Below are 14,888 nucleotides of genomic sequence, written 5' to 3' on the forward strand. Positions count from 1 at the left end.
GTACTAATCGTTCAGATTGAAACAAGTGATGGTAACAGAAGGTAGAACTAATCGTTCAGATTGAAACAAGTGATGGTAACAGAAGGTAGAACTAATCGTTCAGATTGAAACAAGTGATAGTAACAAAAGGTAGAACTAATCGTTCAGATTGAAACAAGTGATGGTGACAGAAGGTAGTACTAATCGTTCAGATTGAAACAAGTGATGGTAACAGAAGGTAGTACTAATCGTTCAGATTGAAACAAGTGATGGGAACAGAAGGTAGTACTAATCGTTCTAAACAACTTGTCTTCTTGATCGCTATAATATACAAGTTGTCTAGATTTTTTTTAAATAATTCTTCTTATCGTTCGCTGTTTGCGATTTGCGTGGATCTGTGGTTGGTTAAGGTGCGCCTGTTGGCCCAGATCCTCCGACTTCAGCCCTTAGGTTTCTTTCGGGGTTCCGCCCTTAGTTCCTGGCTCAATAACCTAACCCTGGGAACACATGGAGGATTTCTTACCGGGGGTCCCACCCCAGGGCTAGAGCTTTTAATGCGGCTCTTACTCGCATGGTGTAACCGTCATCGGACACGTAGGGCATTTATAGGGTAGTCAGTGCCATCTGCCAACCCACCCCGTCCTGGTAGAGACACCGCTAGTTGGCCCAGGACTGCTTACTCTATATTCGCAGCTGGCCCCCATATCTGGGGGCCGTTCCCTTATCCGCCACCTGGGGACCCGCCGGGTTGAGGATAGTCGCCCCCCTACTGAATTGGAAGTAGTCTGTTCCCGGTTTTAAATAATTAAAAATGTCAACTGCCTGCCCTCCGGACAGACTATACTCTGGTCTACGCCTATCTACTACCTTCTATTCTGTTCTACTTTATTCTATTCCCATTTACTCTATTCCGTTCCTGTTCAGTCTATTCTTGTCGATTCTACTGTATTATTTTCCATCTACCTTAGGCTATGCCACCGTACTCATTTCTGTTCGATTATACTCTATTCTTTTCCATTCTTATCTATTCTTCTTTATTCTGTACCCTTATATATACTCAATCATTTTTCATTCTTCTCTATTCTCATTTATTATGTACTATTACACTCCATAATTTCTCACTCTTATCCATTCTTCTTCATTCTGTTCCATTATCATTTTTCATTCTTACCCATTCTTCTTCATTCTGTTCCATTATCATTTTTCATTCTTACCCATTCTTCTTCATTCTTCTTCATTCTATACCATTATCATTTTTCACTCTTCTCCATTCTTCTTCATTCTGTACCATTATCACTTTTCATTTTTCTCCATTCTTCTTCATTCTTCTTCATTCTATACCATTATCATTTTTCACTCTTCTCCATTCTTCTCCATTCTTCTTCATTCTATACCATTATCATCACCCGTCGCGATATAACCTTCGTGGTTGAAAACGACGTTAAACACCAAATAAAGAAAGAAAATCATTTTTCATTCTTCTCCATTCTTCTTCATTCTGTACCATTATCATTTTTCACTCTTCTCCATTCTTCTCCATTCTTCTTCATTCTATACCATTATCATTTTTCATTCTTCTCCATTCTTTTTCACTCTTCTTCATTCTTCTTCATTCTTCTTCATTCTTCTCCATTCTTCTTCATTCTGTACCATTATCATTTTTCACTCTTCTCCATTCTTCTTCATTCTTCTTCATTCTATACCATTATCATTTTTCACTCTTCTCCATTCTTCTTCATTCTATACCATTATCATTTTCCATTCTTCTCCATTCTTCTTCATTCTATACCATTATCATTTTTCATTCTTCTCCATTCTCCTTCATTTTATACCATTATCATTTTTCACTCTTCTTCATTCTTCTCCATTCTTTTTCATTCTATACCATTATCATTTTTCACTCTTCTCCATTCTTCTTCATTCTTCTTCATTCTAAACCATTATCATTTTTCATTCTTCTCCATTCTTCTTCATTCTATACCATTATCATTTTTCACTCTTCTCCTTTCTTCTTCATTCTTATACCATTATACTCTGTTCAATTATACTCTATTCTTTAGGCGTCCGCCCCGTGATCGGGAGGTCCGGGGTTCGAACCCCGGCCGGGTCATACCTAAGACTTTAAAATTGGCAATCTAGTGGCTGCTCCGCCTGGCGTCTGGCATTATGGGGTTAGTTCTAGGACTGGTTGGTCCGGTGTCAGAATAATGTGACTGGGTGAGACATGAAGCCTGTGCTGCGACTTCTGTCTTGTGTGTGGCGCACGTTATATGTCAAAGCAGCACCGCCCTGATATGGCCCTTTGTGGTCGGCTGGGCGTTAAGCAAACAAACAAACAAAACAAACTCTATTCTTTTCCATTCTTCTCTATTCTTCTTTACCATGTACAACTATAATCCATTCTTTACCAGTATACTGTATTCTACTTTGTTCTTTACCAGTATACTGTATTCTACTTTGTTCTTTACCAGTATACTGTATTCTACTTTGTTCTTTACCAGTATACTGTATTCTACTTTTTGGCTCACGTAAGTGTAGCCTATGCGATCGTAACTTTGTCTGTGCGTGCGTGCGTATGTGCGTGCGTGCGTGCGTGTGTATGTCTGTGGTAGAAACTCTAACGTTTGAAGACGTCACATTACATTGACGTCACATTATGACGTAAGAGGGTTAGACGTCACGCGAAGGAAGTACTGAAAGTCTCGGTCATTATTATTTTGAGCGGGCCGAGACTAGTTGGCAGTCGTGTCCCTGTAAGTAGGCTACATGCAGACAGACAGATCTAGATCTAGTGCTTTCTTGCACAGTTTCGCCTATGCTCTTTCTGTGTGTGTGTGTGTGTGTGTGTGTGTGTGTGTGTGTGTGTGTGTGTGTGTGTGTGTGTGTGTGTATGTGTGACGGAGTGATTGAGTTTGTGTTACTGTTTGTCGATTTCTTACGTGAGCCTTGATGGCTTCGCCTCTTGTTTCTTTACCAGTATACTGTATTCTACTTTGTTCTTTACCAGTATACTGTATTCTACTTTGTTCTTTACCAGTATACTGTATTCTACTTTGTTCTTTACCAGTATACTGTATTCTACTTTGTTCTTTTCCACTATACTGTATTCTACTTTGTTCTTTACCATTATACTGTATTCTACTTTGTTCTTTACCAGTATACTGTATTCTACTTTGTTCTTTTCCATTATACTGTATTCTACTTTGTTCTTTTCCATTATACTGTATTCTACTTTGTTCTTTACCATTATACTGTATTCTACTTTGTTCTTTACCAGTATACTGTATTCTACTTTGTTCTTTACCATTATACTGTATTCTACTTTGTTCTTTACCAGTATAGTGTATTCTACTTTGTTCTTTTCCATTATACTGTATTCTACTTTGTTCTTTACCATTATACTGTATTCTACTTTGTTCTTTACCAGTATACTCTATGATTGGCTCACGTAAGTGTAGCCTATGCGATCGTAACTTTGTCTGTCTGTGCGTTTGTGCGTGTGTTTGTGCGTGTGTATGTCTGTGGTAGAAACATTTCGTCATTTGAAGACGTCACATTATGGCGTAAGAGGGTTAGACGTCACGCGAAGGAATTACTGAAAGTCTCGGTCATTTTGGCTCATTATTTTGAGCGGGCTGAGACTAGTTGGAAGGCACTATGGCGGAAAAGAGAGTTATCTTTTCATGTCTTGGCGTCTCAAATCTTATTAGTCAGAAAGCGCATGCACGTAGTCTCGACCAGCGCGTGGTGTGCTTCTTTCTGAGTACTTTACGTCACAAATTGTACTTTACGTACTTGATGATGACGTAAGTTAATTGTATGTGTTCTATTTCGTTGACTGAGCACGGCCGGGACCAGTAAGTTGGTTTGTTTTTGGGGTTTAATGTCTCTTCAGCAGATGCTAGCTGCTATTCGAGACCGCCAGTAAGTTGGGATTTCGAGTTTCATTCGACATGTCAATGCATCGCAGTATGAAATAATACAGGTAGGAGGTTAGTCGATATCGACCAAAGTCGATAAGTGCATTCTTCACTATGGTATTGAGTCTGATTTCGTCGTCCATCTTGAATCAAAAAGCACTCTTCTTACAACAACAACAAAAACTTCGTTGCGAGCTACGGCGAAGCTTCGCATGTCAAAACTTGAGAAGCGATGTTGGGGTCAAAGTACCACGCCGTAGCTGCGGGTTTTTGGTATTAAGACTTTGCGAAGCTTCGTGCAGTCGACTACGGGCTCAATTAAGGACAGGCTTAAGTAGGCTAGATCTAGATCTAGTGTCTCGCTTTCTTGCACAGTGTCACCTATGCTTACTCTGTGTGTGTGTGTGTGTGTGTGTGTGTGTGTGTGTGTGTGTGCATTCTGCTTTCCACACGATTGGCGACCTAAGGCCTATTTAGGTGGCCATCCACATGTGGATGGCAACTTAACTGGTGGATTGTGTCCTATCACAGTGGATGGTTCCTTCACCCCAGATCTGGATTGCTACCTTATTTGTGGATTGTTACCCACAATGGAATGTAACCTAAAGAATATTGTGGATTGTTACTCGCATTTGTGGAAATGTTACTTGCACTTGTGGAAATGTTACTAATGTTTTAGTGGGTTTTTTTTCTATTGAGAACAGAAAGTGTAAAGTAAAAGCTCCTGCTGAATTTATTTTCAAAACTTTACCAGAAATTGAGTAGACCTATCAAGCCCCCAAACCAAACGTTCGATGTAAGGACCAATGACACTGACAGATCCTCTATTTTTTTTTTTATATAAAGACAAGGGACTGGGTGGCCGAGTGGTAACGCACTTGCGCGGAAGCGAGAGGTTGCGAGTTCGACTCTGGGTCAGGGCGTTAGCAATTTTCTCCTGTTCAAGTGTTAGTCTTTCGGATGAGACGAAAAACCGAGGTCCCTTCGTGTACACTACATTGGGGTGTGCACGTTAAAGATCCCACGATTGACAAAAGGGTCTTTCCTGGCAAAATTGTATAGGCATAGATAAAAATGTCCACCAAAATACCCGTGTGACTTGGAATAATAGGCCGTGAAAAGTAGGATATGCGCCGAAATGGCTGCGATCTGCTGGCCGATGTGAATGCGTGATGTATTGTGTAAAAAAATTCCATCTCACACGGCATAAATAAATCCATGCGCCTTGAATATGTGCGCGATATAAATTGCATAAAAAAATTGCATAAAAAAAATAAAAACATAAATCCCTGCGCTTAGAACTGTACCCACGGAATACGCGCGATATAAGCCTCATATTGATTGATTGATTGATTGAAAAATGAACAAAATAAATACGGAAACACCCCACAAGACTAAACTACAGAAACTCATAAGTAAAAATGCTTTGATCGTCAAACAGCGTGCTATGACATGTGTTTAAAAAAATAAGTTTCGTCTAGAGCTCGTACTGAGTCTTACTGTGGTATGGCATTCAGTGTCAGTGCCAGTAGGTGTGTGTCAGTGTCATTAGTCACTGTTTGTGTGTGTGTGTGTGTGCTTCGTTTGTTTATTTGTTTGTTTGTTTTTAATGGTTGTTATTGTGGTGTTTTTCGTTTTTGTTGTCAAAATTAATCAGTTCATTTCAATGTCATATGATATGTTTTGTAAACTGACAATGAACCGCTAAATATGATTTCAAAGCATCAAATTCATTATTTAAAAAAAAAAGTTTAAATATTTACCAATAAATTTGTTCAAGTGAAGAGTTCAAAGGTGCCTGCTGCCAAATTGTTCGCACAATTGCAGATTAACTGGAAATTATACGAGTGCATGGGAAGAAATATTTTCCAACATGATACCGGGCAGAACTGAAACCGTCACAGTCATCATTTTGCACAAGACAAGTCAGTCTCCGTCAAGCCCCAAGATATATCAAATCGGCAGACAAGGTTTAATGACCGAACAAATTGTAACTTCTAACCGACTTGGTCTTCGGGTCACAGCGGAGGACGACAATAGCTTAATGGTTTCATTTGTGCTGAATTACAGCTTTTTACTTTTTTACTTTAAAAAAACCCGTTTTTACAAATTTGTTTCTAAAATCATAATTAAATATTTTCCGGGCCATTCACGTCTATGTTTAACATTGCAACTGTCGGTAAAACCGTACTCTATGGATATTGTGTGCAGTTGGTATGAGGTCAAAGACTACAGACGAAAAAAACCCAGAAAAAACTGACATAAATATTGCTCAACTGTCGACGAGCAGTTTTACTGCCCGGTATTGTAATAGATAAGTGCATTGCGTAAACATGACATTTGAAGAAAAAAAAATCACCCTAACCCTAACCCTAACCCTAACCCTAACCCTAATCCATGACAACGGCTACCTAGAGACGTAAAATATTTTCACAGTAACAAAACCAAACGCACATCATCAAAAAAGATGATTGATATTTAATCTAAAATAGACTAGAATAAGAGTAAAAACAACATGGGTGGAAGTTGGTGGCCATTCAACGTGTTTTTGTAAAACATGAACTCGTGGTAGTAAAGTTGGTTGGATTTGGTTGCGTATGAAAACGACCAGTGGCATTACAGGAACAAATTGATTCCCATCACAAAAAAAGTCAATGGAGATCGCTTCATCATAGTTATCTCTAAACGTCCAAGGCATAATGGTTGGGTGAAAAAGAAACATAAAAAAGTTATTTCAGTATTTCTTAGGCAACCGTCCAGACTTACTACCACCGATTTTAGAGACAAAGAAAAATATCTTCAAAAATGCACTTTTTACGTGTTTTGGCAGAAATCTTTTTTGGGGATCTTAGAAAAGGTTCTAAAGAATGTTTTGACAAAGAAGCTTTCATCAATGTTTTACCGAAGAGTAGTTACAACAATTTTTCTAACGAATTTCATTCTTGCTTTTTTTAAGTGCAAGGCCAGAATACGACTGTATACCCGGAGAGAAGGTTTTTAATTACCACCAAAATTCCGTGGTAATGAAACCAAATCTTTAAATTGGCAATATTCCTGACTTCTGACAAACATTTTGCGACCCATTTGCCCATCTTTTCTTTTTGTTAATTGGCCAAATCGATTGATTAAAGTTTGAATTTTAGGTAACCAAATTTGGAATAGTAGTGCTGTCGAGTGAGTTCACTAAAAGTTGATGAGTCTGGGTTTTTGTCGCCCATATGACTGTAGAAAACAGAGCATTTCTCCAAAAAACTGTTTTGATTAATAATCTTAGGTGGGTGGTAATGCCCCTTTTCTTAGGTAGCAAAATCCAAGAAATAGGTATGTGTGTGTGTGTGTGTGTGTATGTGTGACGGAGTGATTGAGTTTGTGTTACTGTTTGTCGATTTCTTACGTGAGCCTTGAAGGCTTCGCCTCTTGTTTTCATTTCTATTCTATTGTACAAGGGGACACAAGACGGGAGGTGGGTGTCAATCCGATAGACACACGAGTGGCACCCGGACTGAGTAGACCGCCTTCAACACAAAGACACCCGCTAGCCAATACATCTGTGCTAAAAGGTGAGGAATTATTCTGCTTTTGTGAGTCCATGTGTGTGTGTGAGTGTGTTTGTGTGTGTGTGTGTGTGTGTGTGTGTGCTTGGTGTGTGTGTGTTTGTGTGTGTTTGTGTGTGTGTTTGTGTGTGTGTATGTGTGTGTGTGTATGTGTTTGTGTGTGTATGTTTGTGTGTGTGTATGTGTGTGTGTGTGTCGTTTGTGTGTGTGTGTGTGTGTGTGTGTGTGTGTGTGTGTGTGTGTGTGTGTGTGTGTGTTTGTGACTCTAGGCGTGAGACCGATACACGACTCTCAAAATGCACAATATCTCGTTCGGCAAGGCCTCGAGCGACGACTTTCTTATTCTTACGTTTTGTCTCAATATGCTTGGGTAAAATGATAACGATCCATTAGCGGGGGCGTCACCTGTGCATTAATTATTCATGGAAGATTAAGCTTGTACAGGTGAATGCCTTGGTACAGTCGATGCTGTCCTCCTTTGTAGAGATACATGCATTGTTTCACCTGTTGTGTTTGTTAGTTTGCTGGTTGAACGCGATCAATGCTAACTGCTTACACACTGTATTTGAAATAAAGACCACAAAGGCTTGCATAATCGTGCAGGAATAATGTTTTTCGGAACTAAACAGCATTTCCCACAACGGTACGATGTGCATCATTGATCAAAAAACAAGAAAGTTTAGCTATTCAATAATACACAAAACGAAACATTCAAAAGTACGTCGATCACGTTGCCTTAAATGTGGTTGAAAATAATTATGATAGGATAATAAAAAGAAATAAGCTGAAGGCAGTTAGGTGTTGCTTGCTTCTATATGTATTTCAAGAATATTATGTGAAGATGAACTGCATTGTTGAAAATGAAAATAACAACGAGTTTACTTTCTATCAAAAAGAGTGCATTTTAATGACACGAAAATGGTCTATATCACGCATTTATACATTCCTGTTGAAGAAGTTTAAAACAAGTTCATGTTCTGACGAGCGCAGTGGCTTAGTGAATAAGACATCGGAAGGTCGTGAATTCAAACCCCGGTCGCGGCCGCCTGGTGGGTAAAGGGTGAAGATGTTTCCGATCTACCATGTCAACTTATGTGCAGACCTGCTAGTGCCTTATCCCCCTTCGTGTACATGCAAGCACAAGACCTGAAGTACGCAAGCCAAAGATCCGGTAATCCGTGGCATAGTTCGGTGGGTTATAGAAACACGTAATTACCCAGCATGCTTTCCCCGAAAGCGCCGTATGGCTGCCTGAATGGCGGGTTAAAAAAGGTCATTCACGTACAAATCTACTCGTGCAAAAACACGAGTGAACGTGGGAGTTTCTGCCCATGAACGAAGAAGAAGAGGAAGAGCTCATGCAAAAAATATGTTTATGTAATTGGATTCAGCATATCACAAGTAAAACACAGAAAAACAAAAACATATAATTTCATTTCTTCGTTTTTAGGTGTGTGTTTTTACATTTAGTCAAGTTTTGACTAAATGTTTTAACGTAGAGGGGGCCGGGAATCGAGACGAGGGTCATGGTGTATGTGCGTGTGTGTGTCTGTGTGTGTGTGTGTGTAGAGCGATTCAGACTAAACTACTGGACCGATCTTTATGAAATTTGACATGAGAGTTCCTGGGTATGAAATCCCCGAACGTTTTTTTCATTTTTTTTGATAAATGTCTTTGATGACGTCATATCCGGCGTTTCGTGAAAGTTGAGGCGGCACTGTCACGCCCTCATTTTTCAACCAAATTGGTTGAAATTTTGGTCAAGTAATCTTCGACGAAGCCCGGACTTCGGTATTGCATTTCAGCTTGGTGGCTTAAACATTAATTAATGACTTTGGTCATTAAAAATCTGAAAATTGTAAAAAAAAAAAAAAACTTTATAAAACGATCCAAATTTACGTTTATCTTATTTTCCATCATTTGCTGATTTCAAAAACATATAAATATGTTATATTCGGATTAAAAACAAGCTCTGAAAATTAAATATATAAAAATTATTATCAAAATTAAATTGTCGAAATCAATTTAAAAACACTTTCATCTTATTCCTTGTCGGTTCCTGATTCCAAAAACATATAGATATGATATGTTTGGATTAAAAACACGCTCAGAAAGTTAAAACAAAGAGAGGTACAGAAAAGCGTGCTATCCTTCTTAGCGCAACTACTACCCCGCTCTTCTTGTCAATTTCACTGCCTTTGCCATGAGCGGTGGACTGACGATGCTACGAGTATACGGTCTTGCTGAAAAATGGCATTGCGTTCAGTTTCATTCTGTGAGTTCGACAGCTACTTGACTAAATGTTGTATTTAGATATGATATGTTTGGATTAAAAACACGCTCAGAAAGTTAAAACGAAGAGAGGTACAGTAAAGCGTGCTATGAAGCACAGCGCAACCGCTGCCGCGCCAAACAGGCTCGTCACTTTCACTGCCTTTTGCACTAGCGGCGGACTACGTTCAGTTTCATTCTGTGAGTTCCACAGCTCGACTAAATGTAGTAATTTCGCCTTACGCGACTTGTTTTACATTTAGTCAAGTTTTGACTAAATGTTTTAACATAGAGGGGGAATCGAGACGAGGGTCGTGGTGTATGTGTGTGTGTGTGTGTGTGTGTGTGTGTGTGTGTGTGTGTGTGTGTGTGTGTGTGTGTGTGTGTGTGTGTGTGTGTGTGTGTGTGTAGAGCGATTCAGAGTAAACTACTGGACCGATCTTTATGAAATTTGACATGAGATTTCCTGGGTATGATATCCCCGGCTTTTTTTTTCATTTTTTCGAGAAATGTCTTTGATGACGTCATATCCGGCTTTTGTAAAAGTTGAGGCGGCACTATCACACCCTCATTTTTCAATCAAATTGATTGAAATTTTGGCCAAGCAATCTTCGACGAAGGCCGGACTTCGGTATTGCATTTCAGCTTGGTGGCTTAAAAATTAATTAATGACTTTGGTCATTAAAAATCTGAAAAATGTAAAAAATAAAAAAAAATTATTAAACGATCCAAATTTACGTTCATCTTATTTTTCATCATTTTCTGATTCCATAGATATGTTATATTTGGATTAAAAACAAGCTCTGAAAATTAAAAAAATTAAAAATTATGATCAAACTTAAATTTTCGAAATCAATTTAAAGGCATATGTACTCGATGACTATACACGCTAATTGCTTTACCAACAGCTGGAGACATGCTAAATTAAGTTCCCTGCAAAATATTGTGGTCTAGGACCCCTTCAATGTTGAGATATGTTAATTTTCATTTTGATCTGGATCGTCCTATTTATAGATTTGGCAACACATGTAACGTTGATGCAAGGGAGCTAACACCGCGGCTTTGTTGACATCCTCACTTTTTCAGAGGCTAGAACAAGCTGTAATGCATGTATTATGGTCCGCGCATGGTGACATATCGTCATTATATGGTCTTATGGTGCGTTTGACATCGATTATGGGCAAACTACACTTTGTAAACACGGGAGCGCGTACATATGCCTTTAAAAACACTTTCATCTTCTTCCTTGTCGGTTCCTGATTCCAAAAACATATAGATATGATATGTTTGGATTAAAAACACGCTCAGAAACTTAAAACGAAGAGAGGTAGGCCTACAGTAAAGCGTGCTTTGAAGCACAGCGCTACCGCGCCAAACAGGCTCGTCACTTTCACTGCCTTTTGCACTAGCGGCGGTCTACGTTCAATTTCCTTCTGTGAGTTCCACAGCTTGACTAAATGTAGTAATTTCGCCTTGCGCGACTTGTTCAATAATCTTATGGTTAGATTTCGATACAAAATTATGTCAAATGATGAATGAACCATGGGGAAAAAAATTATAGAAAAAAAATGTACAAAAAGATTTTATTTTTGGGTAGCGTGACTCACGCTTCCAATATTTTGTTTTCTGTTTGCTGAGAACATGTGCTTTGCCTAAAAATACTGACCAATCAAATTCATGTCACTATGCTTATAGCCACGCCCAAACAAGTGCAGCAACAGTATGACACTGGAGCGCTGTCCACGCTTTTTTTAAACGCACGAAATGCACGCGATTTGAGAGGAGTTTTGCGCTTGGCATTTTCCAAATAAGGATATCCTACTATGAGTACTACGCTGGAATACTACAATGAATTTTCAAACGGCTACACTGGCTTCGTCTTTCCTGATCGAAAGGGGGTGTATTGTTGATATTTGTAGATAATAGACTCTGTATTGTAATGGACAAGTGGCGTTTTGGGCATAAAAATGTAGACAAGGACCTTTAAAATGTCTCAAAAAAATAAAGAAGTATCACCTTCGCAACACGGTTTCCGCTGGTGCACAGCTCTGGAGAATACGCCTTTTTTCCCCCCGTATCAGCAGACATGAATGCCAGCATGAAGGTCAAACTAAACAAGCAACCAAACAAAACCAGCCAACTTAAAACACCACAAAGTGCTACAGTGTAAGAATTTAACTATTGTTTTCCTCTCCACAGAAACAGCAGACGCGTACGACATTCCAGAAATCCCCAATATGAAGGTCAAGGTCATTATCTTGACCTACATGCGCAGTGGTTCCTCAATGACGGGTGACGTCTTCAATCACCACCCTGAGGTCTTCTACGTGTACGAGCCGCTGTGGTCGCTCCAGGTATACTTCGCTAACGACAATCAAGTTTTTCGGATGAGCAAAGGCCCTGTGTAAGTGAAACATACACGCACGCTTGCGCACACAAACACACACCTGCACACGCGCCCGCCAAAACGCACGCACACACACATACACATTCACCAGGCATGAAAATTCTCCGTATTTTCCGTATTTTCCGTATTTTTGAAAAAAATAAACCGTATTTTTTTTTTAATTTCCGTATTTTTCCTTTTTTTTTTTTTTTTTTTTTTTTTTTTTTTTCCTAGTCACAGTTATAGTAAAATAGTTTTGGGGCCATGTTTGAATCCAATTTTAAGGCTCAGATAGCCCCAGATTGCACCAAATTGCACCCTTGAAAAAAAAAATTTCCGGGGGAGCATGCCCCCGGACCCCCCTAGAAGTTTTGGCGCTTTGCGCCTGCGAAACTTGGCGCTACGCGCCTGCAAAACTTGGCGCTACGCGCCTTCGAATTTTTTTTCCAGTATTTTTTTTTTTTCAGTTTTCATGCCTGATTCACAGACACAAACAACGAAATGCAAACATAACCACACACATAACCACACACACACACACACACACACACACACAGGTACACACACACACACACTCACACAGATACACACACACACACACACACACACACACACACACACACACACACACACACACACTCACACACACACACACACACGCACACACACACACACACACACACACACACACACACACACACACACACACACCAGCAGGTTTAATTGGTTTTAATATCATCGTCCAACAAGTCCCGACACGATTTCTTGTCGTTCATTTATTAATTCATTTATTTTACATTATCTTATTTCTTTTACATTTTCAGGCAGACGCACCAAAACAAGTTTTATGATCCAGACTCGGTCACCACCGGCCACGTGAAGGCGTTCCTGGATTGTGATTTTGGATCCTTGGACCCTCGCACCCTGATCCAGTACCATCTCAAGAACAGTTTGACCACGTCGGCTTACCATCAGTGCATGACGCAGAACTCGGGCATTGTCGGAAGCATCCGATGTTTGCCGAAGATGGTGACACCCTGCCGGAAAGCGAACGTGACAGTAGTGAAAACCATTCGCTTCTCCATGGCACAGGCAGCTCGTCTTGTTCAGCTCGACCCGACAGTTAAAGTTAGTACACTTAAGGCGCTATTTTGGAAAGTCGTCTGACGTTTAATTTAAGGTATTCTTGGTGTGTGCTCATATAATTACAAACCCGAACCTGAACTGTTTAGCTCTCGGGGCGATGAGAGACATTTGTTGGTGCTATTATTTATCACTTTAAGGTCAGTTGACATTACGTAGGTCAGTTGCTAGGGCACTGAATGTTCGGTAAAAAAAAAAGAGAAGACTTTGCGAAGTCTTGGCTCAATTATAATGACAGTCTTTATAAGAATTAAGTTTTGATCCTATTTCCTTTTCTCTTCCACAGGTGGTGCATCTCATACGGGATCCCCGAGGCACGCTTCGCTCTCAGTCACGGGTGGGTGAATTCAAGCTCAAAGACATCGTTGCGGCGAGTAAAAAGTTATGCGACCGCGTCCTGAACGACCTGAAAGAAGGTGAGAAGCTCAAGACGCTTCACAAGGGGAGAGTTCTCACCGTACGCTACGAAGACATCGCAACGGAGCCTCTCAAATTCGCCCAGAAGCTTCTTCACTTCGCCGGCTTGAACATGGACAAGACACTCCGTCAGTACGTGTGGAATATCACCTCCGCCGGTCTGCCTGACAATTGCGTAATCTGCACGACAAGAAACGATTCGAAGAAAACCGCATTGAATTGGAGGACTAAGATGGGCTTTCAAACCACGAAAATCGTGGATAGTAGCTGCCAGGAAGTGTACAGGAGGATGGGTTACCTCCCTCTGGCCAAGCGGGAAGAGTTGCTGAACTTGACGATTCCTTCCTTTGTAGATGTGTCTAACGTTCCTGGTGTGTGGGTCTGAGACAGAATGTAGGAGTGGTGAATGGGGAAGAATGTCTTACACATTGTCTTGCAAAAACATCTTTCGAACAGCACACAGTCATATATGTGGGTAGGCACAAACAAAATCAGTTTCCTAGAAGTATATATACCTTTTTTGATATACATGTACTAACTACTTCCCAAAAGTGATCTAAGTTGATTACGTTTTCATAATTTCTACCTAAAATGAATGCAATATGCTCCACTATCAAAATTAAAATGAAACTAACCCAGGTCAGCTTAGTTTTCATCTGTTCCGTTCTGCTAGCCTCGCGCAGCCCTAGTTGAGGTCAGTCGCCAGCAGGTCGGCTCAGAAGGTCACCATAATAATAATAATAATACGAATATTTATAACGCGCACATATCTCACCAACAGGCGACTCAAGGCGCACATACACTCGTTCACACACACGGAGACTTAAAGTCACTAGCACACACACATACCATCAAACATTAAAATATGTACAGTTATTCAGGGTGGGATGGGGTGGGCAGTGTATAATGCATGGATTATTTGGAAAAAAGGAATGTCTTGAGTGCAGATTTGAATGATTCGAGGGACTGTTGTTGGCGGAGGGGGAGAGGTAGTGTGTTCCATTGGCTAGGTGCTTGGAAAGAAAATGAGCGTTGACCTGCTGTTTTGAGTTTGGTGTGGGGGATGTTGAGCTTGAGGGAGTCGGCAGATGATCTGAGTGTTCGTGAAGGGACATAGAGAGAAAGAGAGTCGGAGAGATAGACAGGGGCGAGACCATGGAGGCATTTGTAGGTGAGAGTGTTGATTTTGTAGGTGATACGGGCAGGAACGGGCAACCA

At 40.2% G+C, this 14,888-nt stretch overlaps 1 protein-coding gene across 1 annotated transcript in view; it reads left to right on the plus strand.

Annotated features, from left to right (window-relative positions):
- LOC138956416 (carbohydrate sulfotransferase 1-like) overlaps positions 1-14,394 on the plus strand; it is a 38,978-nt gene extending 24,584 nt beyond the window's left edge. Inside the window, exons 3-6 of the mRNA XM_070327778.1 lie at positions 7,346-7,459; positions 11,924-12,128; positions 12,935-13,238; positions 13,540-14,394. Coding sequence (XP_070183879.1) covers positions 7,346-7,459; positions 11,924-12,128; positions 12,935-13,238; positions 13,540-14,055 — 1,139 coding nt within the window. The 3' untranslated portion in view covers positions 14,056-14,394. The remainder of the gene's footprint in view (positions 1-7,345; positions 7,460-11,923; positions 12,129-12,934; positions 13,239-13,539) is intronic.
- Positions 14,395-14,888: the final 494 nt, after the last annotated feature.

The sequence above is a fragment of the Littorina saxatilis genome, unplaced genomic scaffold (assembly GCF_037325665.1).
Source record: "Littorina saxatilis isolate snail1 unplaced genomic scaffold, US_GU_Lsax_2.0 scaffold_446, whole genome shotgun sequence".
NCBI lineage: Eukaryota > Metazoa > Mollusca > Gastropoda > Littorinimorpha > Littorinidae > Littorina > Littorina saxatilis.